General features: G+C 46.8%; 1 protein-coding gene across 1 annotated transcript in view; it reads right to left on the bottom strand.

The window, feature by feature from the left end:
• The window catches only part of ATXN10 (ataxin 10), a 140,689-nt gene that overhangs the window by 48,904 nt on the left and 64,889 nt on the right, over window positions 1–26,896 (bottom strand). Inside the window, 1 exon segment of the mRNA NM_001077051.2 lies at window positions 26,394–26,563. Within this exon segment, the coding sequence (NP_001070519.1) occupies window positions 26,394–26,563 (170 nt within the window).

Genomic DNA, 26,896 nt, shown 5'->3' with positions numbered 1-26,896 from the left:
CGGTTAGTGTGCATTTCTTTTTATGACCAAGAGTGAGCAGTGTTTCATTAGTTTGATGGCTCTTTGTTTTATTTGTCTGTAAATTATTCATCTTTTATAAATTTTAAAATAGGGTTATAGGTATTTTTCTTAATTTTAGAAATATGGCTATTAGCTCTCTGTGACTTAAGTTGTGAATGTTTTCCTCCCTTTGTCATCTATCATTTTACTTTGCTTATTTGTTTTCTGCTGTGCAAAGGCTTTTTTTAAAAAGTATATTTAGATCTATCAAGCTTCTGTTACTGCTGTTAGAATGCGGTATATAGGAAGGGTTTTCTCTACTCTCAGTGTATAATGTAAAAAACTTGCCTGCTCTTAATGTTTGTAGGTTTCTGGTGTTTTTACATTTATGTATTTGGGCTGTTATTGCCCATTTATTCATCTATGTAAGGGCATGCTTACTGAGCACCCATGCTCAGCTGTGTCTGACTCTTGGGACTCCATGGACCGTAGCCCACCAGGCTCCTCGTCCATGGGATTCTCCAGGCAAGAACAGTGGAGTGGGTTGCTATTTCCTCCTCCAGGGGATGTTGCTGACCCAGGGATCAAACATGCATCTCTTGCATTGCAGGCAGATTCTTTATCGCTGAGCCATTGAACCTAGCTCCAGAAACAAACCTGAGAACACTGTTGAGATCATATTAAATTGATAAATAAACGGTAGGGGAAATATCACCTGTGTGAAACCAGGTCTTCCTGCCCCAGCACATCGTACGCACAGAGACCACTTTCAAATAGAATGCTTCCTTTTAAGCAGTGCCTTTATGAGAACAACCAGTATTTTTGAACAGCAAGACCCAGATTTACAATTTACTAGGAAATAATTTATGTCCAGGAGTGACTGGTAACATAAGGGGGGCTTCTGAAACATTTGCACAGAAGATTTAAGTAACCAAGAGGGGAGAACTCAGGCAATGCCAAGGTGCAAGTGGAATCGGGGTTAAAACCAGCAGCATTCAAGCCATCCATCCCAGTGCAGCCTCTAGAGCAACTTCCTGCTGTGAAACTGGGGTGAGAGGAGTTAAATGCTCCCCAAATCCTCAAAGACAAACTCGTGCACGGGTGAATTATCTTCTCTCCTAGCCACTGACCGAGTCCAGCTTTACTGAAAAGCCTGCCAGGCTTCCCCGGCTCTCAGTCCCCCTCCCGTGGGCTCTCAGTCCCCCTCCCGTGGGCTCTCAGTCCCCCTCCCGTGGGCTCTCAGACCTTCCTCACTGCTCTCTGCATCCCCATCTACGACTCTGACGGCCAGGTGCAACCTACTGCTTTTTACCACCGCTGCACTAAGCCAAATTACTTCCTTTGCCACCGCTTCGGGAAGGGGCGTGCTCCAAGACCAACCCAGAAATCCCCTCTGATCCCCAGAACGTTTCTACGGCAGGCGTCCTTGCCCTCACATTGCTTTCCTATCAGCACACCTCTTGAAAACCCCTGAAAGGGAATTTCATCATTTACAAAATAGAATAATGACCGTTAAGTTCATTTGTGTTGTAAAGAACAGGATTACTGGACACAATGGTTGATGGGAATGAATTATTTGATAAATGAACAGCATATACTAAGGATGGGAGGCTGTTGACAATCAAAATCCAACGAAGTTGAAAATGGACAAGAATTTCCATGGTCGCTGGTGTGCTAGCATATGGGGTTGACATTCTCGTTGTTTGATGCAGAGAACTCCGCAGCATGTGTGAGGAGCTGAAGCGTCTGTGAATTTCAGTAAGTACACAGCTTACTAAATATACGTGCAGTTTCGAAACTGTGTTATTTGTTCCATCCAGAGAGTCTCATTTTAACATAGTTTTGAATAAATTCCTTGGTTGCTTAAAAGCTTGTTTGGTACCTCTTCAGCAAAGCATGCAAGGTTTTGATGCTGAAAAAAGAGAAGACCCTATCTTCACTTAAATCTGCCCACAAAGGATGGGGGGGGGACATCAATAGAAGTGCCAGAGACAAAGGACAATAAACACAGCCAGACTGTGCAGCCTGCAGACAAGGCCAAACCAACCCCAGCGAGCCCGACGTTCCTGAGCTCAGACGCGAAGTCTGAGGACACATGAGGGGGAGGAGGAGCTGCACGCATTTTGTATGAAAGAAGTCTTGCCGGCAGAAACCCTCCCCGCAACTCCTAACGATGCCCTGCCCTATGAGGACAGGCTGGCGGGGAGAACCCACGTGAGAGGAAGGGGCAGGCAGACTGGGGTGAGGGGGCGGTGGCGGGCCTGGCCGTGCAGAGAAGGAACTCTCCCATTGCAGGGAAGGCGAAGATGACTCCAGGCAGAGAGTTCAGACTCAGAAAGAAAGCAGGTGTCTGAGATTGCACTCCGGTAGCCACGGTCCCAAAGTGATCCTCTGCAGACAGCGAGTGATCCGGGTGCTCTGCGGACCTTGCACAGTGTGTCAACGTCACAGATGTCAACGCAGCTGACATCTCACGCTATTCACGGCCTCTGACCCATGTAACGGCCTACCGTAGGTCAGTGCGATCTAGGCAGTGGAACGACAACGCGTGAGAGACATGTGGTCCGGGTCCACCCTCACCAGACTTCCATTCTAAGAAATATGAGCGGGGCCTGGGCGCAGATGAAACCCCAAACATCATATAAACATGTCGGATAACAGATGGCAGTGAGTGTGACAGAGAAGTGGAGCCAATGCCAAAGGGGGGGGGGGAGGGGCACAACTTTAAAGGGAGGAGAGGGAGGAAAGGCCGCTGATGAGAGGAGCAAAACCCTCCCGCAAGTGACGGATGGAGCCATGCAGCTCTGGGAACAGGCAGAGAGGAGTAAATGCAGAAGCCGAGAACGTGAAGGGCAGCAGGCCCGCCCGGGCATCAGAGCGGAGAGAGAAGCGGGAGGCCACCTGATACTCGAAGGCCTTCCACAACCCTGACCAAACCTCTCCTCACAGGCCTGTCTCTTAGAAGCCTCCCAACAGAATCTCTTTTTCCAGCCAGTTACCCCTTGCTCTCCTCCAACATCTCTGCACGAGCATCTCCTGTCAGCTCAGCCCCAGGACACTCTGCCACGTGCGACAGTCACCAGGGTGGGAAAGGGGTGGGGGGCGGCCACGGGCCCGGCTGTTTCCAGGCTGAACGCTGCGTTCACGACCTCTCCCTCCAGGCGCAGAGCCACGCTGCCCTCTGTGCGGAAGGGCCATGGCCTGCAGGCATGTGCGCGCGTGTCCTCAGTCGCTTCCGACTCCGTGTGACCCCATGGGCCTTTGTGACGCCAGCCTCCTCTGTCCATGGGATTTCCCAGGCAAGAACACTGGAGTGGGCTGCTGTTTCCTCCTCCAAGGGATCTTCCTGACGCAGGGACGGAACCCGCGTCTCCTGCACTGGCAGGTGGAGTCTTTACCACTGAGCCACGAGTGCGTCTTAAGCTTTACTGTATATTCAAGTCAGCTGCGCATCTTGCTAACGTGCAGGTTCCGATTCAGTAGGTGTGAGGCAGAGCCTGAGATTCTGCAGTTCAAAGCCCTAGGGGTGGCCCCTGTGCTTGGTCCAGGGTCCACACTGAGTTGTGAGGGACCTCCAACAAGGATGGAAAATGATCCAGGAGAAGCTATACAATTCTCCTTAAGACTTGGAACCAAGAAGTATAGACGACACCCGCCAGAGGCAGGTTCTGGGCAGTGAGGTAAGGAAGCACCAAGGGTCGGGTTGGTGCCACCCGGTGCCAGAAGCGAAAGAGACAGCAGTCTGCAGAGCGAGGAAGCTGGGCCGGACGCACAGGCTGAGCGCAGAGTGTGAGGCTGGGTGTGAGGTCTCTGAGGGGCTTCGGCGCCTCCAGTTCCTGCTCTAGGAGTCCAGGCACTCAGTGGATCCTTAAGCCACACGCTCTGGCCCAGCTCTCCATGACCCAGCTTAAGAGAGATCAGAAGGAAGAGCCTTGCCCAGACCCAGTCGAGGGGTTAAGGAGGAGGGTCTAGCAACTCCAACACCACCTTACGCCTGAGCCAGTCAGGATGAGAACGCTACTTCAATTAAAGGGCAAGTTTAGTGCAGAGACACATTCAAAGCAAAGATGCTATATTCAAAGTGTGTGTGTGCGCGTGCACTCACACACGAGTAACAATATTAAACAAAGAAAATACAAGAGTCAAAAGAATTCTACTGCCCTTACTCCTGGCTGAAATAACTGATTTTACCTCTTATCGGTCATTACTCAAAGATAAGTAAGAAACAGTCATCTGTCCTGTCTAGAAAGCGGACGTGTCCCTGAGTACCTGAGCACCTCCTGGGGCCAGGCCCCTGGTCAGTAATATATACACAGAGAACAGGAAGCCAAGCACCTGGCTCTACAGAAAGAAATGCAGACCAGACAAGGGAGGCGCACAAAGTGAAAACAGTCTCAGAAATGCCATGGCAAAGCTAGCAGAGAAAATGAATTTACCTTTTTACCCATAACTTCGAGCATTTCACTTTCTCAGTAATTGTTATGAGCATAATATTTTCTTCTATGATTAACTTTTGTTGTTCAGCTCACTTAAGCCATAAAGTGGCTTAAGTTTAACATACGTTAAACGTAGGTTTGAATAGGAATTTTTTAAAAAATCAGAAAAACCTGGCAGTCAGAAGACTTTTAGAGGCTTATGTGGTCCATTCACCTGCTTAAAATTATGACCACACCTACCACATCCCAGACAAATGTGGTTTTTCTTAAAAAAAAAAAAAAAAAAAAAAAGCCAGAGTATATTTTAATCCATTTAAGTACAAACAGTTTCAACCTGACTGCACTTAGATCAGCCTCTTCTGTTTTAGGCAGTATTTTAAAAATATCTGCATCACAACAACCTAATTTTTTCCAGCTTTAATTAAAGACCACTTAGACAAGCAAGCAGCTTTTGTAATTCTCTGGGGTGTAGCTTAAAACGGATTTTATATAATTACTAATGACTAGGCAAAAGCAGGGAAGAGGTGTATGATAAAAAAGTAAAGAGCGAAGACTTGTATAAAATGTGCTAGTCACTGTATTCAGAAGTTTCAAAACAGGAAAACAGATACTGTCTAGCAGAAACTGCATTCTACTGTGACATTACCTTTACCTTCACCTCGTTAAAGGAGTTTAGCAGAGACATTACTTTGCCGACAAAGGTCTATCTAGTCAAAGCTATGGATGGCTTTTCCAGTAGTCAAGTATGGATGTGAGAGTTGGACCGTAAAAATGGCTGAGCACTGAGGAACTGATGCTTTCGAACTGTGGTGCTGGAGAAGACTCTTGAGAGTCCCGTGGACAGCAAGGAGATCAAGTCAGTCAATCCTAAAGAAAATCAACCCTGAAAATTCACTGGAAGGACTGAAGCTAAAGCTCCAACACTTTGGACACCTGATGCCAACAGTGAGACATTGGAAAAGACCCTGATGCTGGGAAAGACTGAGAGCAAAAGGAAAAGGGGGCGGCAGAGGATGAGATGGTACGATAGCATCACTGACTCAATGGACATGAATCTGAGCAAACTCCGGGAGATAGTGAAGGACAGGGAAGCCTGACCTGCTGCTGTGCATGGGGTCACAAAGTGTCGGACACAACTTAGCGAATGATCGACGCCAACATGCAATTTCATTACAGTTCTATCAATTGTCATTATTGAACCTCATCTCCCTAGAAAGGTAGGAGGAAAATGAAAAGCAGCAAATGTAGCATTAAATAAGAGCAAAGAGAAGTCTAACTGTAAAGAAACAATCATATTCAAGAATATTCATCCGTTCATCCCTAAAAATTTTGAGCACTTGCTCTGGGCAAAGCACGGTGCTGGTGGCTGAGGAGAGTGCGGGGAATGGCAAGGGGCTGACAGGCTCCTAAGGTTTTACACAGTGTTTAAATCTCTGCTGAAAATCAGCACTATAAATACCAGAAATAGTCCCTGAACTGAACGGGTAAGGCAGCAGTGAAAAGCTAACTTCTTTCTCACGAGTAGAGCAGCACTCAGGCACTGACACCCTCGTCCCAGCAAGGAAAACATCCCCTGCATTCCTGTCTTCCTCAGATTCCTTCCTCTCCCAGCTGTCCTCCTCTTCCCAGCGTTATCATCACACCCCTGATCAGGCCTCCCGTCCTCCCACCCCAGACACCTGGCCAACTTCCCACTGGTCCCGCCCCAGGAGTGGCTCTTCTCCAAGCCCTTCCATGTGGATGGTCTTAGCAAGTCAGGATAGGCCAGTTTATGCAGCAGTAACAAACCCGAACAAATCCAAGTGGCTAAAAATGACAAAGCTTATTTCTTGCTCGTGTCATTTAACAGCTGTGTGGTCATGGGCACATAACTTCTCTGGCCCTTGGTCTCCTCATCTGCAAAATGGGGAAAGTAACCTCAAGAGGGTTAAATGAGTAAAGAGTGAAGTACAGAGAAGCAGGCCCAGCCCTCAGTAAGCCTGTTACTCTTGATGCCGCCACCGCTACTCCCAGGAGGCTGCTGCTGAAACCCCAAGTCCTCATCAGAAGCCCTGCGCGTCCTTCCTTCCAAGCTCTGACCACACCATGTTGAAGCGCTCTGCTCCTCATCTTGGGCCCACACTACCTCAGAAGCTACCTGAGAGTTAGGTCTGCATCTCAATCAGCTTGAACCTGAGAGCTTACGAGAGTCTGGCACATGGGAGACCCTCAGTAAATGCTCATGGAGCTAAAGGGGGTAACGCGGACCAATCACCCCTGGGCATGACTCAACCCCCATACACGCAGAGGACTACGGTAACGGAGACACGCTCACAGAGGTAACTGAGCCCTCGTGACGTCTGACTAAGGGCACATGAGGAGGGTCAGAAAGGTCATCTGAAGATGGAAAGACTGAGTGCTGTCATGCCACACCCAAGCTGGGACCTCCAGGACACAGGCTGCTGCTCCCAGGGAGTCTAAGCTGAGGCCAGTGGATACAGGCCCACAGGGCATGGGCACCCAGGGCCTCAGGCCTGACTTGGGCCGTGACTTCCCTGCACGAGGCTGAAGCTGCACACAAAAGCCAGCGCCGACACGGTGGAGAGTTCTGAGCTGACGAGAGTCAAATGTAGCCTGGCTGGGGTGACAGCGGCACAGATGTAGAGGTTTGCCCAGACTCATCGCATCGTTCGTTTAAAATCTGTGCGTGCGGACTCCCCTGGTGGTCCAGGGGTCAAGAATGTGCCTGCCAATGCAGGGGACTTGGGTTTGATCCCCGGTCCGGGAGGACTCACGTGACTCGGGGCAACTAGTCCCATGTCCCACAGCTACTGAAGGTGCGCCTAGAACCCAGGCTCCCCAACAAGAAAAGCCACCGCAGAGAGAGAGGACCACGAGTCACAACTGGAACACAGCTCCTGATTGCCACAGCAGAGGAAGCAGAGTGCAGCAATGGAGACCCAGCACAATCAAAACTGACTTTAAAAAAGTTTTAAAAACTTGGGGATTTTGTCTGTGTGTAAATTAGATAAACACACCTAGACAGATAAATAAATATATACACCTAGATAAATAAATCTAGACAGTGTATTAAAAAGCAGAGACATCATCTTGTCAACAAAAGTCCATATCATCAAAGCTATGGTTTCTCCAGTATGCATGTACGGATGTGAGAGGCTGGACTATAATAAAGGTTGAGTGCCGAAGAACTGATGCTTCTGAACTGTGGTGCTGGAGATCCTGAGAGTCCCCTGAACTGTAAGGAGATCAAACTACTTAATATTAAAGGAAATGAACCTTGAGCACTCATGGGCAGGACTGATGGTGAAGCTCCAATACTTTGTCACCTGATGCGAAGAGCCAACTCATCCCTGATGCTGGGAAAAAGACTGAGGGCAAAAGGAGAAGGGTGCAGCAGAGCACAAGATGGTCAAGCAGCATCACTGACTCAGTGGACAGAGTCTGAGCAAACTCCGGGAGATACTGAAGAACAGGGGAGCCTGGCATGCTGCAGTCCATGGGGTCACAAAGACTCGGACATGATTCAGCAACTGAACAGCAGCAAACCAGAAAGACAGAGAGAAGCAGGCTGTGGACACCGCCAACCGGTTCCTCAGCTCTGGGCCCTCCCCAACCAGAGCTCAGCAGGGAGGAAAGCTGTCCATCATGCAGGTGAACCTGCCCTCTGTTGAGGACATCATTAAATCCTATTATCCTGAAAGACGAAGCCCCTCCTGCTCAGAGCCCCACGCAGAGGGGGACACCCTGCCCTCCCCTGCCCCGCCACAAGGCACTGACTTCTCTCCTCCATCCCAGAGACGACTTCCCAGATGCCACGTCTTTCACCTTTCAGCATCTCCCTCTGGGCTCTGAGTTACTTAAGGACTGGGGCCATTTCTTCCACTGCCTTCTCTGCTGCGCTTAGTAGAGGGCTGGCACACAGGATGCTCTTCATAAATATTTGTTTCTCTGCAATACGTTTTTAAGGTTACCTTCAAAGATATGAAATATACTGCCTTTAGATAAGAAGGTTACTTCTAAGTAAGAATAATGGCTAAACTACATTAAATCTTTGAGAACTTGGTAAAGATTTAAATCTCTTCTTTTCTGGATATGCATGAATCCTACTGTCATGATTTATAAGTCCATAAAAGCCATATATTTACTGGGCAGAACAGACAGTAAGCCTGGAATGCATAAAAGCATGAGCATTCTTGCTGTGAAGATTACTGATGCCTCAGGCTTTTAAAAAAACGAGATGTCACACGAAGCCGTACATCAGGAGCTTGCCCTAAATATAAAACATTACCCACTGCTCTATCAACTCCAGTTTAAATCACAGCTCCTGGCGCTGCGGCGGGAGTGTGGAGGCATGCGTGCACACGCGAGCACACAGGCTGCGGTGTGTTCAAATTAACACCTGGCAACCTAAAGACAACATCTTAGAGATAACTGTCGGAGCATGAAACACTGCACTAACCGGAGACTGTCTAAGGTTGTGAGCGGGCACAGTAACATATACAAAGCAACCTGGAAATCTGGTGTGCTATTCTGTAAGAAACGGCAGTTTTTCAAGATCGATACTTGGAAATGATTTGAAAAGGCAAAAGGAGAAGGGGGCGGCAAAGGATGAGATGCTTAGATAGCATCACCGACTCAATGGACATGGATCTGAGCAAACTCCGGGAGACAATGGAAGACAGAGGAGCCTAGCGTTTTGCAGTTCCTGGGGTCACAAAGAGTTGGGTACGATTTAGCGACCAACAACAGCTTTGAATCGGATGTTTTGAACCTAGATCATTACGTACGGCACTTAAGGGGGAGCATTTCCAGCCACGACTTGAAATTTTATAAAAGTAAAACTGGCTTTTTTGAGCTTTTACGTGAATTTGAAATAGCTAAAAAGTTGCAATGTGGCTCAGGTAACACTCCAACAGCCCTACTAAGCAGACTGCACATGACGGAGGGGAGTAGGCTGGACAACTCGGAGCCAAAGGCGTCAGGCAGGAAGCTGGAAGCTCCAGATGACGGGGGAGGGTGGGGGGTGACGGGCTGACTTGGGCTGGGATCCCCTAACCCCTGTGGGGGACCTTTCTGATAGCAGTGTTCTAGTGACAAATACTTAAGTCCCTCTTTGCAGTTCAAATTTTGAAGTATCAACTATATTTTGAATTTTTTACATCTTAGCACAGAAGCTGAGCTTGTGTTTTCTTCCACTTTAGAAACATAATTAAAAATAATAAACAGTGTACACAGAAGTCTGCTGCTGCTGCTAAGTCGCTTCAGTCGTGTCACACTCTGTGCGACCCCACAGACGGCAGCCCACCAGGCTCCCCTGTCCCTGGGATTCTCTAGGCAAGAACACTGGAGTGGGTTGCCCTTTCCTTCTCCAATGCAGGAAAGTGAAAAGTGAGAGTGAAGTCACTCAGTGTCCAAGTCTCAGCGACCCCATGGACTGCAGCCCACCAGGCTCCTCTATCCATAGGATTTTCCAGGCAAGAGTACCGGAGTGGGGTGCCATTGCCTTCTCCAACACAGAAGTCTAATAAACACCAACTTAATAAATGTACCCTGAATGAGTCCAGTGGATTGGAAAAAGTGTATCAGGCTTAATTTTCTACTAAGGGTAAGCTCAAATGTTTATAAAAACTATACAAGAGAATAATACTTAAAAGAGAACAGAATGTCCATTAATTTGCATGGGAATTCTAGTCACAATTCTGACATTAACTAAAATTTCAAAACAATCTGACATAAAGTCAGTATACTAAAAATTCCTTGAATCCTATGTGCCTGTGAAAAGGGTTTTTAAAAATCCTATCCAAATTTACCAATGCTATAAAAATCTTCTTCTAAAACTGCTAGAAATGATTTTCCAAGATTAAAACAAAGTCCATCTTAAAGGCATTACAGAAAGGACTGATTTCTTTCTTTCTTCAAAATGCTCAATGAAACATCCCCCCTCCTTCTGGAACACGTTCTCCAGGGGCCCTGGAGGGGAAACAGCAGAATTCTAAAGCTGACTAAGATAAGGGTGCGGGCCCCTGTCCTGGGCCTCCCCTGACTGGCCTTGCTGCCGGAGCTGCGGGAAACAGAGGCCGCTCCTCCGCCGGGGCCTGGGGCGGGGGTGGTGGTGGAGGGCTGCCCATCAGCTGGTACTGCCCCTCTCTGCACTGAAGCTCTGAGACATTTTTGTTTGGTTTGGGTTGGGCTGGGGGAGAGAGGAGGATTTAGCTGAGAGCTGCCAGGGCTGAAATTCCAGCAGGCCAGGGACACGCCTTCCCCCTCCCTGCTCCCAGTCGGATTTTTCTGTCAACGCCCCCACCCCACGCCTCCCAGCTCAGACTTCCCAGCCCGGCCTCCTCCACACCCCCAGGCCCCAGGCTGTCCTTCCAGAGCTGCAGGTGCAGACCCAAGTCAGTCCTCGCCACAGAAAGGGGCAGGGTGTGATCTGTTTCAGAAAACATTTGAAACTGTATTCTCGTCTCATCTCACCTATGATCCTCAAGTTGTCTCTCCTTCCATCTTCAGGCACTGCCTGCGTGGCCTCAAAAGATGAAATTTCAACTCCAGGCCCGCTCCTGTCCCAACTCTGCATGGAAGGGACTTATTTTTAAGGTTTCCTGTTGGAATTTTCCAGTGGGTAAATTCAATATTGAACTAACTCATACCACGTAAATAGTGATGAGTCATTCCCAGAAATTAGTCTCACATTAAACCAATTATTCAAATGTCTGAGAGTAACATGAGCTAACTGTCGCTTGGGGAAGGATTTGTAACATAAGATGTACAATAATACAAACAGTCCAACCCGAAAAGGACAATCACACCCCAGTCACCCACCCAACAAGCAGGCTCACACGGGGGAACAAGGCTTCCTGCAGTTCTCAGCAGAGGGGCTGACATGATGCCAAAGGGCCTTTGCAGGAAATTTCAGTCAAACACAGACCAGAAATACCCGTTAAGAAGTTCATCACAGCTACTGAGCTATTTTCTTTTAATGCCAACAGTTCATTGTCTCTAAATGATTACAGAACACATGTCCTCTCTGCTCAGGCGTGCATGATGAGAGAGGCGTGTGCTCAGTTGTATCTGACTCTTTATGACCCCATAGACTAAAGCCCACCAGGCTCCTCTGGCCATGGGATTTTCCAGGAAATGTGTGTGTGTGTGTGTGTGTGTGTGTGTCTGTGTATGTATAGTATATATTAGTAGATAAAATTTTCTTTAACAGAAGTTATCTTTTTGGAAATGTCAGTTTTCTGAGACTGTACTCAGAATACTAACTACTTAAAAACAGGCTGGGTAAGCAGAGAGCATCATTTCTACTCTTACACCTGAAAGACGGACAGTGGATATTCTGCATGCATTCCTTTACAACCAGAAATAGAATCTGCGATCGTAAGGAGAAAACAGGAAGCACCATGTCTGTGGCTAACGATGTCCCCGCAGACGACCACCACACAGACTTGGCCAGCAGTGCCTCTGGGCCAAGCGCAGTGCCAAGCAGCAAGTCGTCGGGAGGCTGTGGAGCCAGGCCGCCTGGGTTCTCATGGGCCTCCACTATGGACTGTGTGTGTGACCTTCGGCAAGTTGTTTAACCACGATGGGCCTCAGCTCACAGGTTTGTATGATGAGGGTGATATCACCCACTCTAAGAAACTGCTGCTGTTCCGTCGGTAGTTGTGCCCGATTTTTTTCGACCCCATGGACTGCAGCCCGCCAGGAAATACTTGAGGGTAAAGGCACTGGCGAATGTAAACAGACTGGAAGGTGTCTGTCAGTCAGCACTATGCGACGCTTGCTTCTATTACTGTGATTTCTTTGTTGTTACGAATTCGTTGTAATCCGCCTGCCAACGCAAGAGCCCCAGGTTCGCTCCCTGGGTTGGGAAGATCCCCTGGAGGAGGAAATGGCCACCCCCTCCAGTATTCTTGCCTGGAGAATCCCATAGGTGAGGAGCCTGGTGGGCTATGCTGCATGAACGGGACTGCCAGGAGTAGGACAAGATTCCACGACTAAAAAACAACACAGGAGGAGACGACAGTGACTGACCTCAGGCCCAGTTAGGAGAAGAGTCCTGGCTGCTCCCAACCACATCACCAAGTTTGCTCTTGGGACCAGACGGAAATACATCACACAAATAGGTGAAAACCTGACGAGGGCTTGAAGTTTTTCCTCTCCAAGGTGTGTGTGTATCATACACAAACCCAAGCTGAAGGAAATACAGGCTGATGACGGAACTGACAGCATGACGCCGACCACGGGGAAGACCAAAGGTTGGGGAGAGCTGGGCCTCCCCCGGCTCCGCCCCACTCAGGGCGGCCCCCCAGAGATGCCCAAGCACCGTGCAGCGTGCACCTCCCCGGGAGGGCTGACGCGGCTCTCCTGCCCCGGGCCCCAGCTCCAGGATGCTGCCTCCGAGAGGAAGCCAGTCGGGCCTTGTGCTGAGGGACGGCAGCGACCATCTGGCAGCTCCCAGGCAGAGGAGGAACCAGCAGGGCTCAACCTTCTCCCTCTTCAGCACCTGCTCGTGGTGCTGCCCCCCAGAAGCCTGCACCGAGAGCCACAAGGAGGACACTGCCACCGCTGGGGACGATAGCCGCTCCGGGAGCCAGGCCCCTCCGACACTCTGTCCAGAGAGGCAGGCGATGTGGTGGAACACGGGCCTCGGCACAAATGGGACAGACAGAACACCCCTCCAGAGAGCCCGCTGAGGAAGACGGAGGAGGCACGCATAAAGAGCAGTTCTCATCACGAAAAATAATTGAATCTCAGAACAAACGTATGAAGTCAGCAATGGTATCTTATTTTACCAAGAAGCTGAGACTCTGAGAAGTGTACCAAGCTTGCCTTCTTAGTAAGTAAACAAAAATGGAATTTAAACTTTTTCCCCAAATCAAAAAAATCCCCATACACTGTACTGAAGGTAACTGTGAGAAGGCCAGAAGCAGGGAGTCCGGGGGAGGCTCATGCAGCGAACGTCCACCTGGGCTCCCTGCCAGCTGCTGGGCGGAGTAGTCCCGGGAAGGCCCTGGGGGCCTGGGGCACAGCTTGCCACTGGGCAGACTATGCACCATCAGTGGTGCTGAGAATGAAAAGCCACAGCAGAAAAGGAGAGTGGAGGGATCTGGGATCCAACCAGGACTAAGTTCCTGGAGGCTGGGGCACACGATGAGGGGATAAGAGGATCTGAAAAAAGAACAGGTTGTTTTCAGAAACAAAAGATATTTTAATGTTTCTACCAAGACAGAGACTGTCTCCTGTGGAGTTCAGAGTCCGTCAGCACGGCAAACAAAGGCCTGCTCTGCCTAGCTGGCCAGCCCTCCTCTCCAGCCCCCTCCCTCGTCCCCCATCACCCCACTACCCCACCTCCCACCCCTGGGTCCCAGTGAAGTCCAGCACACAGCACGTGGCCCCACACACGTGCTCACAGGAGCCATTCTGCCTGCCAGGCCAGCCCTCTGGTCTGCCAGCCTCTTGCTCAGTTCATCCCCGAAGGCCTAGATCCCAGAGCTCCTGCTGAGGCTCCGAGGTGAACCCTTCATATGAAGCACTTAGATAGAAAGTTTCTACTATTCATTTTGAGGACTTTGCACACACCACTTACTACCCTATGTTCACACCTGTCTCCCCCCTTTGAGTGTGAACTCCCTGAGAGTAAGCACCGGGCCAAACCCATCTCTGCAGCCCCAGCGCCTGCAGTCCTTGCTGCCACACAGCAGACGGCAGACACAGATTTGTTGAACTGAACTAAAAGCTCTTGCGATGCCAAATAGCACATTCGTTCATATTTGGAGTCAAAATTATTCCTGATTTTACTCTTAACGGCAACACAGCAACAGATTCTAATTCAACTAAATTCCACAGTTTGAGACTAAATATCATTCTCGGTCCACTAGAATGTGATAGGTCTGAAATTAAATTCTATCAGGACGAGATAAGCAATAGGCTTTTAAAAGCAGGAGAGGTGAACAGTCCAACAGGGACTTCAAGTATTGATTTAAAAAAAAAAAAAAAAACGGCTTTTAATATGAACGTGACTTTGATCCTCTTAATTTTCAACTGCAGCCAGGAGGGGGAAAAAAAAAAACCACGAAATATGCTAAAGATCAAAACTGTTTCAGATGTGTGACAGACAGCTCCATTATGTTTTTTTTTAGAAAAGGTGAGAACTCTCTAACATTTGCAATAAGAGCACTTTTCTCATTCAGCCAAAGAAATGAAGCCTGGGGAGATACAAAGAAATATCACAGTATCACAAGCACTCGATTTTATTAAGTGGAGATATGTAACAGAAATCTTGGAAACTGATGCACTCAGCAAAAGCTAATGTACCCAAATCAGAGGTCCTGACAATAAAGGCTGAATCTGAATTCCTATTCCTCTTAGCGTTCCACACCTTGGAAAAATAAGCTTTATTGTTTTCTCTCCTCTCTATTTGCTACACACACCCCATGCACTACCTCCAACCCAGCTATTATTTTTTGGCAAAATCATCCAGATCCTAGGCTCATGTTTTATTTTTTCAAATCTTTCCACTAAGAATAAATTTAAACTGCAATTATTAAAGCCTCCAGACCTTAGTTGGAGGGGTCAGGATGGTGTCCTACTCTGAAGTACAACAAAGAAAAAATTAACCTTGGTGGCTAATGAGCTCAGTACACACTTGTCACAGAGGAGAACCGGAAGTCTACACTCAGGCCGGCTTCCTTTCTTAACAGTATTTTCTCCTCCTTATTAAGATGAGGGCCGGCTTCCTTTCTTAACAGTATTTTGTCCTCCTTACTAAGACAAGTCACGCGCACTGCATGTGACTGTGGGCTTCCCATGTGGCACGAGTGGTGAAGACCACCCGCCAGTGCAGGAGACGTTAAGAGAGGCGGGTCTGATCCCTGGGCTGGGAAGATCCCCTGGAGGAGAAAACGGCAACCCACTCAAGCATCCTTCCTGGAGACTCCCACAGACAGACAAACCTGATGGGCTACAGTTCACAGAATCGCAATGAGTCGGACACAACTGAGCAACTTAGCATGCATGAATGCCAAGTGCTCTTGAGAGAGGACTGTGAAAAGTATACGGGAAAAAGAAACCAATCCTTAATTTTACCAGCCAGAGATAACTGCTATTAATGTAGTGTGTTTCTTTGGGGTCATTTGGCCATGCATATATGTGTTTGCATAAATATACATATAACAGACACAGAAACATAAAAAGTAGGTGCTCATGAGATATAATGTTGTATCCTACTTCGAATTCCCACTGACCAGGATATCACGAGCACCATACCAGCATGGTACCTGCTTTTTGAAAACATGATTGTATTAGCTGTATACCATATTACCATAACTGACCAAAACAGCCCCAATGGATGGAAAAGTAGACTGTTTCTACTAGCATCTACAATACTGAAGTCGGCATACGCATAAATACAGCTGACCATGACGCAGCGCTTACCTGATGTTTTACACAGATGATCTAATCTACCCCTCACAGCTGCTCTGCCATAAGATGAGTACAGAGTTGCAAAGGGGTTGAATACTCTGCTCAGGGTCACCCAGCTATGACTGAGCAGAACCCAGGTTTAACAGCAGTAGCAGCAGGTTTAAACCTATTTAGGCTGGTTTGAGCCAGAGTGTCTCATTTACTTATAGTGAAATCTAGAATAATCTTCACTATTTCTAATCCATAAAATGTCTTTGCTTAATCTAAAAAATCAACTAAACAGTATCTATGTCTGCAGTTCTATCTTTAACACTTTAATCAATTTCAGATTTATTCTGGTGTTTGTTATGGGTGAAGTTGGATTTTTTTCCAACTAGTTAATCAATCATGTCTGGTTCATATTCACACTAAACTTCTCTTTCCTCTCTGGGTTTCTGGGCTTTCCTTGTCACATGCTCACTTCTTGTAACTTCTCAGGTGTCTGCTTCTATGCGCGCGTCCACTAAACAACACATTTCTGTGTACTGTTATTTTAACTTTAAAGTATATTTTAATACCGTTAATTCCTCCATTATTTTCATGTTTTCTCAAAATTCTGAGCTCCCCCCTCAGGGGACTGTAATTGGCTGAACAGTTAACAAACAATGAGTCTAAAAACAAGTATCTTTACAATATTCCATATTTTTATCTAGGAACGCAGCTGCTTTGCCCCTCACCTAAGTCTCAGATACCTCTTAATTCGGACACTGAAAATAATGGTTTTTACTATTGAACACAAATCCATTTAAAACCCTTATTGTTTAGAAACTGACCACCTGGCCTAGCAAAGAAAACGGAATTTTCCACCAGGCTTTTACAAACTGCTGAGCCACCCCAGGGAAATGACTTTTACACTCTTTCTTTTGGTATGTTAAGAAACATGTAAATGATGCTTCTGAGAAATACGCATATCCCTGAAATGCAGTTTTCTACACTAGTCTGAAGAAGTTATGGACTAACAGTTCAACAGGAATTAAGAAATACAATCACTGCCAAGAAAAAGTCAGCCCGCGCGCACTGCTTTACAGAACACGCCCTCCTTCAGGCTTCTACGTGCTGGTCCAGGATTTCAGTGTCTCTCTCTCCAGCAAATGTGGACGTGGTGGAGCACAGCAGAGTCTGGGTCTGGAGGTCAGAGGTCAGCCTGTTACTACTGCTCCAAGTAACTCAACCACCCAAGGTCTGACCAACCAGTAAAACAGGGCTCTCACCCTCTGCTCACTGCTCCTCACACTGCAGTTCGGTGGTATGCCAGGTGTTAAACCAGACTGGGTGTGTCCTGCCTGCAAAGGAGCTTAGTCTCTGAGGAAGACAACGGTGGGAACCAGAGGAGAAAGCACAGCATGGCAGAGCCTGGCATGGGCTGGAGCCTGGTTAGTATGAAACAGACAACAGTGAGTTGCACTGTATTTCTGTATTCAGCATGACTCTTCCTTTGAAATAATGTTAAACCTTTTCTGCAGAAGAAGAGCTCATCACTCTACAAGATACAGACAGCTGCAACACACTCAACCATGGTATGTGTCCTCTAGCTAGGAATTTTAATTTCATTTACTGCAGCAGGAACTATAAGTTCAGGAAACTAATGGTGACGGTTTGATTTATGAATTTTGACATATTTCTTGAACTCGGATTACATTACAAAAGATGTGGAATTCTAAGCAAGCCAGCTCTTGTCTATACATTCAATCTTCAAATCAATAAGCTGGGATTCTGTGCAACTAGTTTCCGACAGAGGAAAACACAGTCTAACTGAGATGGGCCATAAACCTGTAATTCAGAAGTCCCTTAAAACACTCTCAGGACTGAGCTAGAACCAATTCTGGAATCCACACAGAAAACCCTTCAGCTCTTTACTCGACAATAACAAAAGGGGAATTCAACTGAGAAAGGGTTGGTAGTCAAACTAAAGAGGGAAAAAAAAAAAGATTCACATGCTATGCTTTCGCTCTGCTTCCTCCCCAAAGTCCCATTCACTAGAAAAGTAATAAACACAGAGTGGGCTTCCCTGGCGGCTCAGTGGTAGAGAACCCACCTGCCAAGGCAGGAGGTGTGAGCCTGATCCCTGGGTTGGGAAGATCTCCTGGAGAAGGAGACAGCAAACCACCCCAGTATCCTTCCCTGAGAAATGCCATGGATAGAAGAGCCTGGCAGGCTACAGTCCAAGGGGTCACAGAGAGTTGGACACGACTGAGCAACTAACCAGCAACAACAAAGCAAGAGCAAGGAATGGTCTTTAAATACTGTGAGATGCTGCGCTCAGACGTCTATTTCAATAACCACAGTGGGGAGACGCTGACACGAACCACAGCCACTCACTCACGGTGGGGTTGGAGGTGGCGGGTGTGGGGGGAAGGAGGAGGTGGCTAAGTGACACCAGACACACTGTCAAATGCTCTGCACGTAAGCGATCACATTCAATCCTTCCAACCCCTAAGGCAGGTGTGACTGTTTCCATCTTACATGTGAAGAAGCTGAGATTCAGAGAGGTCAAGTCACTTGTCCAAATTTATACTGTACAGCTAAAAGGTGGTGAAATTAAGAGGTCGTGTGGGCTTCTCTAAGCCTTGTCTGGATTCTCCGCACTATCCCAAGCTTTCTGTCTGTTGTAAGGTTTCCCTAGATACATCACTCATATTTATGGAGCCAAATGTTACAAGCCAAGGGAAGAGAGAAGAGCCAGCGCCAGGAGGACTCAATGCCAGGACACTTTCAATAGCCTACCTGGAATTCCCCAGTTAGTCAGGCATAGAGTTATGGTATTAAAGCTTCCTGTAAAAGCAGAAAAATATGTGCCTGGGAAAGAGGGCAGATTAACCATTATCATCCAGAAGATCTAGGGCAAGGGTTTCATGAAGGAGTAGTCCTCAAGGGAGGAGCGAAGAAAGGTGGTGATGCCTGTGGGTGACCAGGAAGAAATCGCTTTTACTCGCTAAAGTGAAACCTGAGTGATACTCAGATCAAATTGTGTGTGTCATGGTTCTGCCCGGTGGCCAGTGTATGTGCATCACACTGAAGTCTTAAGTAGAAACAACTCACAAGTGCTGCGATGTCAGCTAGAAACACTGATGCTACATTCACGTACAGAAACTGGGGGGTGGGGCAGGGGGTAGAGAGCAGGGGAGCTGGGCGATGCTTAAGAGTGTTCAAACTACCGCACAACCGCGCTCACTTCGTGTGCTGGCAGGGCTATGCTCAAATTGCTTCAAGCTGGGCTTTAGCAGCACATGAACCAAGAACTTCCAGAGGTGCAAGCTGCATCTAGAAAAACCAGAGGAACCGGAGATCAAACTGCCAAGATCCGCTGGATCACAGAAAAAGCAAGGGAATTCCAGAAAAACATCTACTTCTGCTTCACTGACTATGCTAAAGCCTTTGACTGTGTGCATCACAACAAACTGTGGAAAACTCTTTAAGAGTTGGGAATACCAGACCATCTTACCTACCTCCTGAGAAACTTGTATGCAGGTCAAGAAGCAACAGTTAGAACCAGACATGGAACAACGGACTGGTTCCAAGTTGGGAAAGCAGTATGCCAAGGCTATATACTGTCATCTTGCTTATTTAACTCATATGCAGAGTACATCATGAGAAATGCCGGGTTGGATGAAACACAAGCTGGAATAAAGATTGCTGGGAGAAATAACAACCTCAGATATGCAGATGATACCACTCTAATAGCAGAAAACGAACAGGAGCTAAACAGCCTCTTGATGAGAGTGAAAGAGGAGAGTGAAAGAGCTGCCTTAAAACTCAACATTCAAAAACTAAGATCACAGTCCCATCACTACATGGCAAATAGATGGGGGAGAGTGGAACACAGTGACAGATTTTCTTTTCTTGGGCTCCCACATCACTGTGGACAGTGACTGCAGCCATGACATTAAAAGATGCTTGCTCCTTGGAAGAAAAGCTATGACAAACCTAGACAGCGTATTAAAAAGCTAGAGGTTATCACTGCTGGGAAAGATGAAGGCAAGGAGGAGAAGGGGACGACAGAGGATGAGATGGTTGGATGGCATCACTGACTCAATGGACATAAATTTGAGCAAGCTCTGGGAGATGGTGAAGGACAGGGAAGCCTGCCCTGTTGCAGTCCACGGGGTCACAAAGAACCGGACATGACTGAGTGACGGAATGACAGTAACAAGGAGCAGACAGACAAGGTAGAGAGGCGAGCACAGAGTAGAAAGCTTCCCTGCACTGAACTCAGATGGTTTTGCAGAGAAAGCATCCTGTGACCCTCAGTTCTGAGGGCTAAATTAAGGTCAGTGGGATGAGTGCAGGCTGGGACATCCACACAGGGCGAGCACAGGCCAAGAAGGCAGATGCCTGCCTGCATAAGGAATGAGCATCAAAGGCACTGCCACCCAAACCCACCTGACCTGCACGCGGGCATGCTCAGTCGTGTCCAACTCTGTGACCCCATGGACAGCTGCCTGCCAGGCTCCTCTGTCCACAGGATTCTCCAGGCAAGAATACTGGTGTGGGCTGCCATTTCCTCCTTCAGAGGATCCTCCCAACCCAGGGATCGAACCCACGTCTCCTGCACCAGCAGGCAGATTCTCTGCCCCTGAACCACCTGGGAATCCCCAAACCCACTGAGAGCAGCACAGAGGAGAGCACTAGCACACGCCTGTCAGTGGTGTTTTCTCTGCAACTGTGACAAATAAATGACTCTGTCAGTTGTCGGGGTAACTAGTAAGTCAGCCAGTAATGCTGTATAAAACACGGACTGACCCCCGCTAAGAGCAACGCCCTAGAAAGTAATTAGGGAAGAGCAACAGATTTTTAAGTTTCATGATTTAACAGGCAAATATGCTGCTTAAGAACATTTCAAATAGAAAGAAATCATTTTGAAAAAGGATATAATGGTTTGCCTGTTTGTGGTTCCTCCCATATGGATGTGAAAGCTAGTCCTCCCCCTCAAAAAAGGGACGTAAAAATAATCCTCTTATGAATGTTTAACAATCATTATTTAGTCTAAAACTTTATGAAAAAAGTGCAATCAGAGCTATAAAGCTTAAACTTTGAATTAAAATTTGTAACAACTGGCAAATATTTTATGCTATATATTAACACATGTCCTTACAGTCTAAAATGTGGCTATGGATAAATCAAATAAAAATAAGGCAAACTACAAATAATTACAAAAGCCAGCATTTAGTGGAATATTCATTTTTGTTTGAAAAAGTTATTTTAACTGCCTTTGTTTGCAAACACGGTCAGGAAATTTTACAGTAAAATGTAGGTTCCTTGAAGAGGAAGAGTGTGTCTTACTTGCTTTATATCTTCAGCATCAACAACTGTGCTCAGTATGTAGTGGACACTTGACAGATGTTTTAAAATAAATTCTCATTCAAGACACATTTACTGAATGCTTGTATGTGGCAGGTACAATTTAGATGCTGGGGGTCACACAGTGGGTAAAACATTTACTGGGAAATGCATCACGAAGATATAGAAATGAAACCTGCCTTCACAACAGACAAGTGGCCAAAGAGTTTTACACAGTGAACCTTCTCATATACACCGGACTTATTTTTAAACTGAAGTCATGCCTGTAATGAAAGCTTTATGGGTGCATATGTTTGAACACATGGGATCAAACATATGTGTGAAAGCTAGCAATCTTTCAATCGGGAGCAGAAGGGGGAAGAGAAGACACTGAACAGCATTTCCACAAAATCTTCAGCACAATGAATTCAGCCACAACAGTGGATGGCCCACCTCAGTCACTATGATTTCTTGGGGTGAGGGGGGCAGTGTCGGGGAGAAGGTAGAGAAACTGGATCACCTGCTCATCCATTGTGAAGAATGCATTCAGCTTTATGAAAAGAACAAACACTGTGTTCGGTCTTTCTTCTATTCAATAATGAGCATCCACTTAAAGAGTTCATGACAACAGCGAAGAGAAGAAGAATGAGGAAGCAACAAACTAAACCCAACATTCCTTATTCTAACAAAGAAGAAGCCGGAGAGTGCTTTCGTCATGTTTGCAGCATTAATACCCATGTGCTTCTCACAATAGAAACCAAAATACAATCTCCATTTCAGGTCCACAAAGGTCTACAAGTGAACGAACCACCACAGAGGTGGCGGGACACACCATGTGAGCTGAGCACAAAACACAAGGCAAGAACCTGACTCCAGGACTGATGCAAAGATCACAGAGGGTAACACATGTTCATAAGCACAAAGCTGGACAGAGCAGACACTCGACAATACACTAGGCGTTGTACATAAGAACGTTTCCCTACGATGAAAAGGGAAAGGGAAATCTAGAAATTCCTCATGTGTACAGAGCTAAGACGCACAGAAAATCGGGGAAGATAAATTTCTGAGCACATTTTCAATTGCAGACCAGGCAGCCTGCCCCTCCTAAAAACTGCCCATGGACACAAATGGAAAAGATTATCACCCTTCCTGTTACTATGGCACAGGCCAGCTCCCATCTGAGTTTACAGAGGGCTGCTCCTCCCCCACTGTGCCCCTCCCCCTCAAATCAGGGACTCTGGCTGGAGCTGCGGGCACCCCTGCACGCCTCCCTACTAAGGGGATCATGCAGCATATAGCAGTGTCCATTCCACACATGCCAGCTGAATGAAACCACATCTAGTCCCTCTAAGCCTCAGTTTCTTCATTCAGAAAATGATGACAATATCTTTTCAGCCTTGCCAGAGACATGTCAAAACGTTCCAAAGAACTAATGCAGAGGAATGACCTTTGTAACAGAGAAAGGGTCACATAACTAATCACAGGGGGAGCCATCCGCAGGTGGGCACCACACTCAATGCAATGAACGAAGTTACACAGATAAGCAGAGACCTAGCTGGCTTAAATGACTTCTGACCAAACCTCAGAACAATCAGTAGTGCACGAAGATTGCAGGAAATATGTGCCAATAACTCTGGGATTCTGGTTCAACAAGGAAGGGTGGTCCCTCAGTGCTCCAAGGGGGAAGCTGCACAGGGAGAGAGGCTGGTCTGCCTTATCCATCTAAGGGTCCCCAAGGCTAGGGCCACCCACAATTGATGAATGGATGACTCAGAGACAGAGACGTGAGCTGCAAAAGGGTGGCCGACTTCGGACCCAAGGAGCCTGCTTAGCCTCCAGCATCTACGGTCTCAGGTCACTCAGGAAGTCTATTTAAGACATCTTCCCCAAACCCCTGGAAAGCTTCCAGACGAGAAGCTCCATAGTAGAGGGGAGAGAGCACAGGCCCAGGCTCGCAGACAAACCTACACTCTGCTCTGGACTCTGCAGATCACTAACTGGTGGCCTCTCCCTGCAGTGTGGCTGGCAGAACCTGACTCCAGGACTGACGCAAAGATGAAAGAGGGTAACACATGTTCATAAGCACAAAGCTGGACAGAGCAGACACTCGACAAACCATCAGCCCCGTTTCCCCTCTGGGTGAAGGATTAACTTCATTAAGCTTGATGATATAAAATCCCCCCAACACATATCTTTAGTCATGGAGAAAGAGCCAAACGTCCTTCTAGGCCCCGAGCTGCAGCCAAGTGAGACAATCCAGATGCTATAACGAAAATCAACAGCATGGTGATAAGGACCTGCTCTAGAACCACCTGTTTCTCCAGAACGAACTCCGCCCTCTGTGGCATCACCGAGCACGGCTGACGCCCAGCGAGTCACGGCTGTGTGCTGTGATAGCTTCTTTGGAAGGAGAGCAAAATCCCACAAGCAATGCTTTCAGGCTGAGCTTTTTGTTGGTGTAGGTGAAAAACGTAGGAGAAACAGAGGCGTTCTTACGCTCAAAGAACGAACGCCTTCATACCTTCCAGAGTGTTTGCTCAGAAGTCAGCAGAGCTATCAGCAACTGCACACGAGGACACACCATTGACTTCCTGTGAGTCCCACGACCTCTCCAGAGCAGCCCTGGGGCACACTCCGTGTTTACTTACGCTGCAATCTGATCCGACCTCAGTGAGTTATTTCATAAGCCTTTTAAGGGTTACTACATTTTGTTCCTTTAAGAAGGCAATCCAAATTAGCAACAAAAGAATAGTTAAACACAAGAAAACCACCTCTTTTGTGCTCCTGAAGAAAGGCAGTCTTGGTCATGAAAAAGGTAAAGTGTTTTATTCTCCATCAACTTTCTCTTATAAAAATCAGCCCAGTAATTTTCCAAGGGTGGATTAGTAGTCTTCCACTCGTGCCTGTTCACAGATGAGTCACTGAAACAGCAAGCGCGTATATAAAAGGGCAAACTGTCCAGCGTGTCCACGCCACGTCCTGCAGGAATGATTCCAGTTATCGATGATGCGCAACATACTACCCCGGGATTTAGCATCTGAGGAGGGCCACTCCATTTCCAGTCTTTTCTCTCCCCTGCTCTTTAGACTGGATGACTTCTGCTGCTCTGTCTCCAAGGTCACTGACTGTTTCCTCTGTCCTCTCTATTGAATTGTTAACTTCATTCGGTAAAATTTTTATATTTTATTTGGACACTGTATTTTTCAGTTCTAAGATTTCTGTTTGGTTCTTTTATACAGTTTCTATTTCGCTGCTGAGAAAAGCGATCTTCTCATTCACTCAAAGCATGATTTCCTTTGCATCCTTGTGCAGAGTTACAACTGCTTTAAAACCCACATCTATGTCATCACACAGTCTATCTCCACTATCTTTTTTGTCTTGATAATGGGTTATATCTTCCTGTGTTTCATGTAAGTTTGGGTTGTAAGTTATCTTGGACATTGTGAATGCTATGGTATGGAAAACTCTAGGTTCTATTATATTCCTCTACAGAACACTAGTATCTTACGTGTCTCAGTAGGTAATTACCTTGGTTGGACTTAAACTGCGACTCTTAAGTTGGCGGCTCAAGTCTCAGTGTCAGTATCTTATCCCCAGCTTGCTGCTTGGAGCCTGACGCTGTCTTGGATTCAGGCGCCGGCAGAGATTCGGGCGGTTGGTACACAGTGTGCAGGGCTTACTTTCTTCTTTCCAGGATTTCCACTTTCACTTTCCAAAAGCTGTGGCTGCTCCAAACTGTCCTTTGACTCTTTAAGCTAAAAGAACTATAGATTTTCTATCAGAGTTTTAACTGCCCCACGTGGCACACTCTGTTGTGCCCTTCATCCAAGTGTCATCTCGACTCCAAAATCGAACTATATCAAACTGGAATGTCTTCACATTGCTGTCTTTTGTCCAGAGTTTACTACGTGCAGGAGGATCAGTCCAATAGTAGCTTACAGGGCCATTAACAGAAGCAGAACCTACACAACTTATTTTTTCCCCAAAACTTTTACTTTTACTCACAATGCTATAGGTCACAAATTCAGAAAGGGCTTTGCCAGGCAGTCTGTCCCTGATTCATGCATCAGCTGGGCAACTGAGGAACTGCGCTTGGAACAAAGAAACTGGGCAATGACATAAAACGTTCCAAGATAGCCTCTCACGTCTGTGCCTGCTGCCCCGGGGCTTGTTCACCAGCCCCCTTCTCTCTCCTCGCTGCATTTCATGCTCCTCCATGTGGGCTTTTCCATGTGGACGTGGTAATCTCAGGGAATCTGCACTTCTTATGTGATGACTGGCCTCTAAGAGGCTAGATATGGGATCTACCCAACCGGTCAAGAGCTAGACCAGAAGCGGTACTGGATCCCTCCCACCATAATTTATAATTCAAAACACTCACAGGCCTTAGTCATCGAGATTCAAGAGGATGGAAAAATAAATCTAACCTCTGAGAGGGAAGTGGCAAAGTCACATTGCAGGAATACATACAGAATGATTGGTATTTTTGCAGCCATCTTGGAAAAACATAATCTGCCCCACATACGTTCAGTATCTGACAGAGCAAAACAAACGCCACCAAACAAAAGCAAAGCTCTGGAAAGACACAGGCAGGCTGCTCAAAGGGAAGCACGCCGGCCAGCCCTCCTGCTCTCTCTTTTTATCATCCTCTCATATCAGCGATACAATTACCCCTCAGCTGTTCAGCACAAAAGAGGTCTCCAGCGGCAGTCTGTTGAGTTTTCAGAGATTTACACTTAAACATTATGTCCACGCCAGAGTATCTGGAAGAAATGCTTATGATGCATAAATGCAGGGCACAGATGTAAGTTAAGATTCGCTTGTTTCTTAAGATAATGGTCCAAAAGAAATTCTGTTTATTAAATGTCTACTATGTGCTTGAAAATTACTAGGTTCTATTTTTCACTCACGTGCTCCATATAATAAGTAGTATGTTCAAACACACAGGCTTAGGACAAGCATTGACTGTTTAATACAAAGGAGACTGGTTCAAACACACAGAGCAAATATAATGCAAAAATTACAAAAGATAGAAACCCTAATACAAACAAATATGACACATTATGTCAAGCTGCGGAAACACACACGTATACATATACCTCAAGCTACTCTCTAAGCACTTCAAAGCTTGATCTCCAGAAAACGAATAGATTCTAAATCCTAAATACTATATTCTAAATAAAGTGGTATATGTATACAGCATACTAAGAACCTTACCTTGTCTTGGTTATCTTTATTCTTGTAGCACAGATTCCCAATCAGGCGAATGAGGTGAGACTTGAAGCCCTCAGCCACGCTGGAGACGTCACCGTCTGCTTTAATGGAAGCACAGGCACTGAAGATGTTTGTAGAATCATTGCCGGCCACATGAATCAGGCGTAGAAGGTCTACAACAGAAAGGATAAACTGTTTTCCACAGGAAAATTTTTGTTTTGTACTCAGTTCAGTTCAGTTGCTCAGTTGTGTCCGACTCTTTTGTGACCCCATGGACTGCGGAATGCCAGGCTTCCCTGTCGATCACCAACACCCGGAGCTTACTCAAACTCATGTCCATTGAGTCGGTGATGCCATCCAACCATCTCACCCTCTGTCGTCCCCTTCTCCTCCCACCTTCAATCTTTCCCAGCATCAGGTTATTTTCCAATGAGTCAGCTCTTCACATCAGGTGGCCAAAGTACTGGAGTTTCAGCTTCAGCATCAGTCCTTCCAAAGAATATTCA

This window comes from Bos taurus, chromosome 5 (assembly GCF_002263795.3).
Source record: "Bos taurus isolate L1 Dominette 01449 registration number 42190680 breed Hereford chromosome 5, ARS-UCD2.0, whole genome shotgun sequence".
NCBI classification, from domain to species: domain Eukaryota; kingdom Metazoa; phylum Chordata; class Mammalia; order Artiodactyla; family Bovidae; genus Bos; species Bos taurus.
Note: the sequence above shows the minus strand (reverse complement) of the source record. Positions and strands in the feature narration are given on the sequence as shown.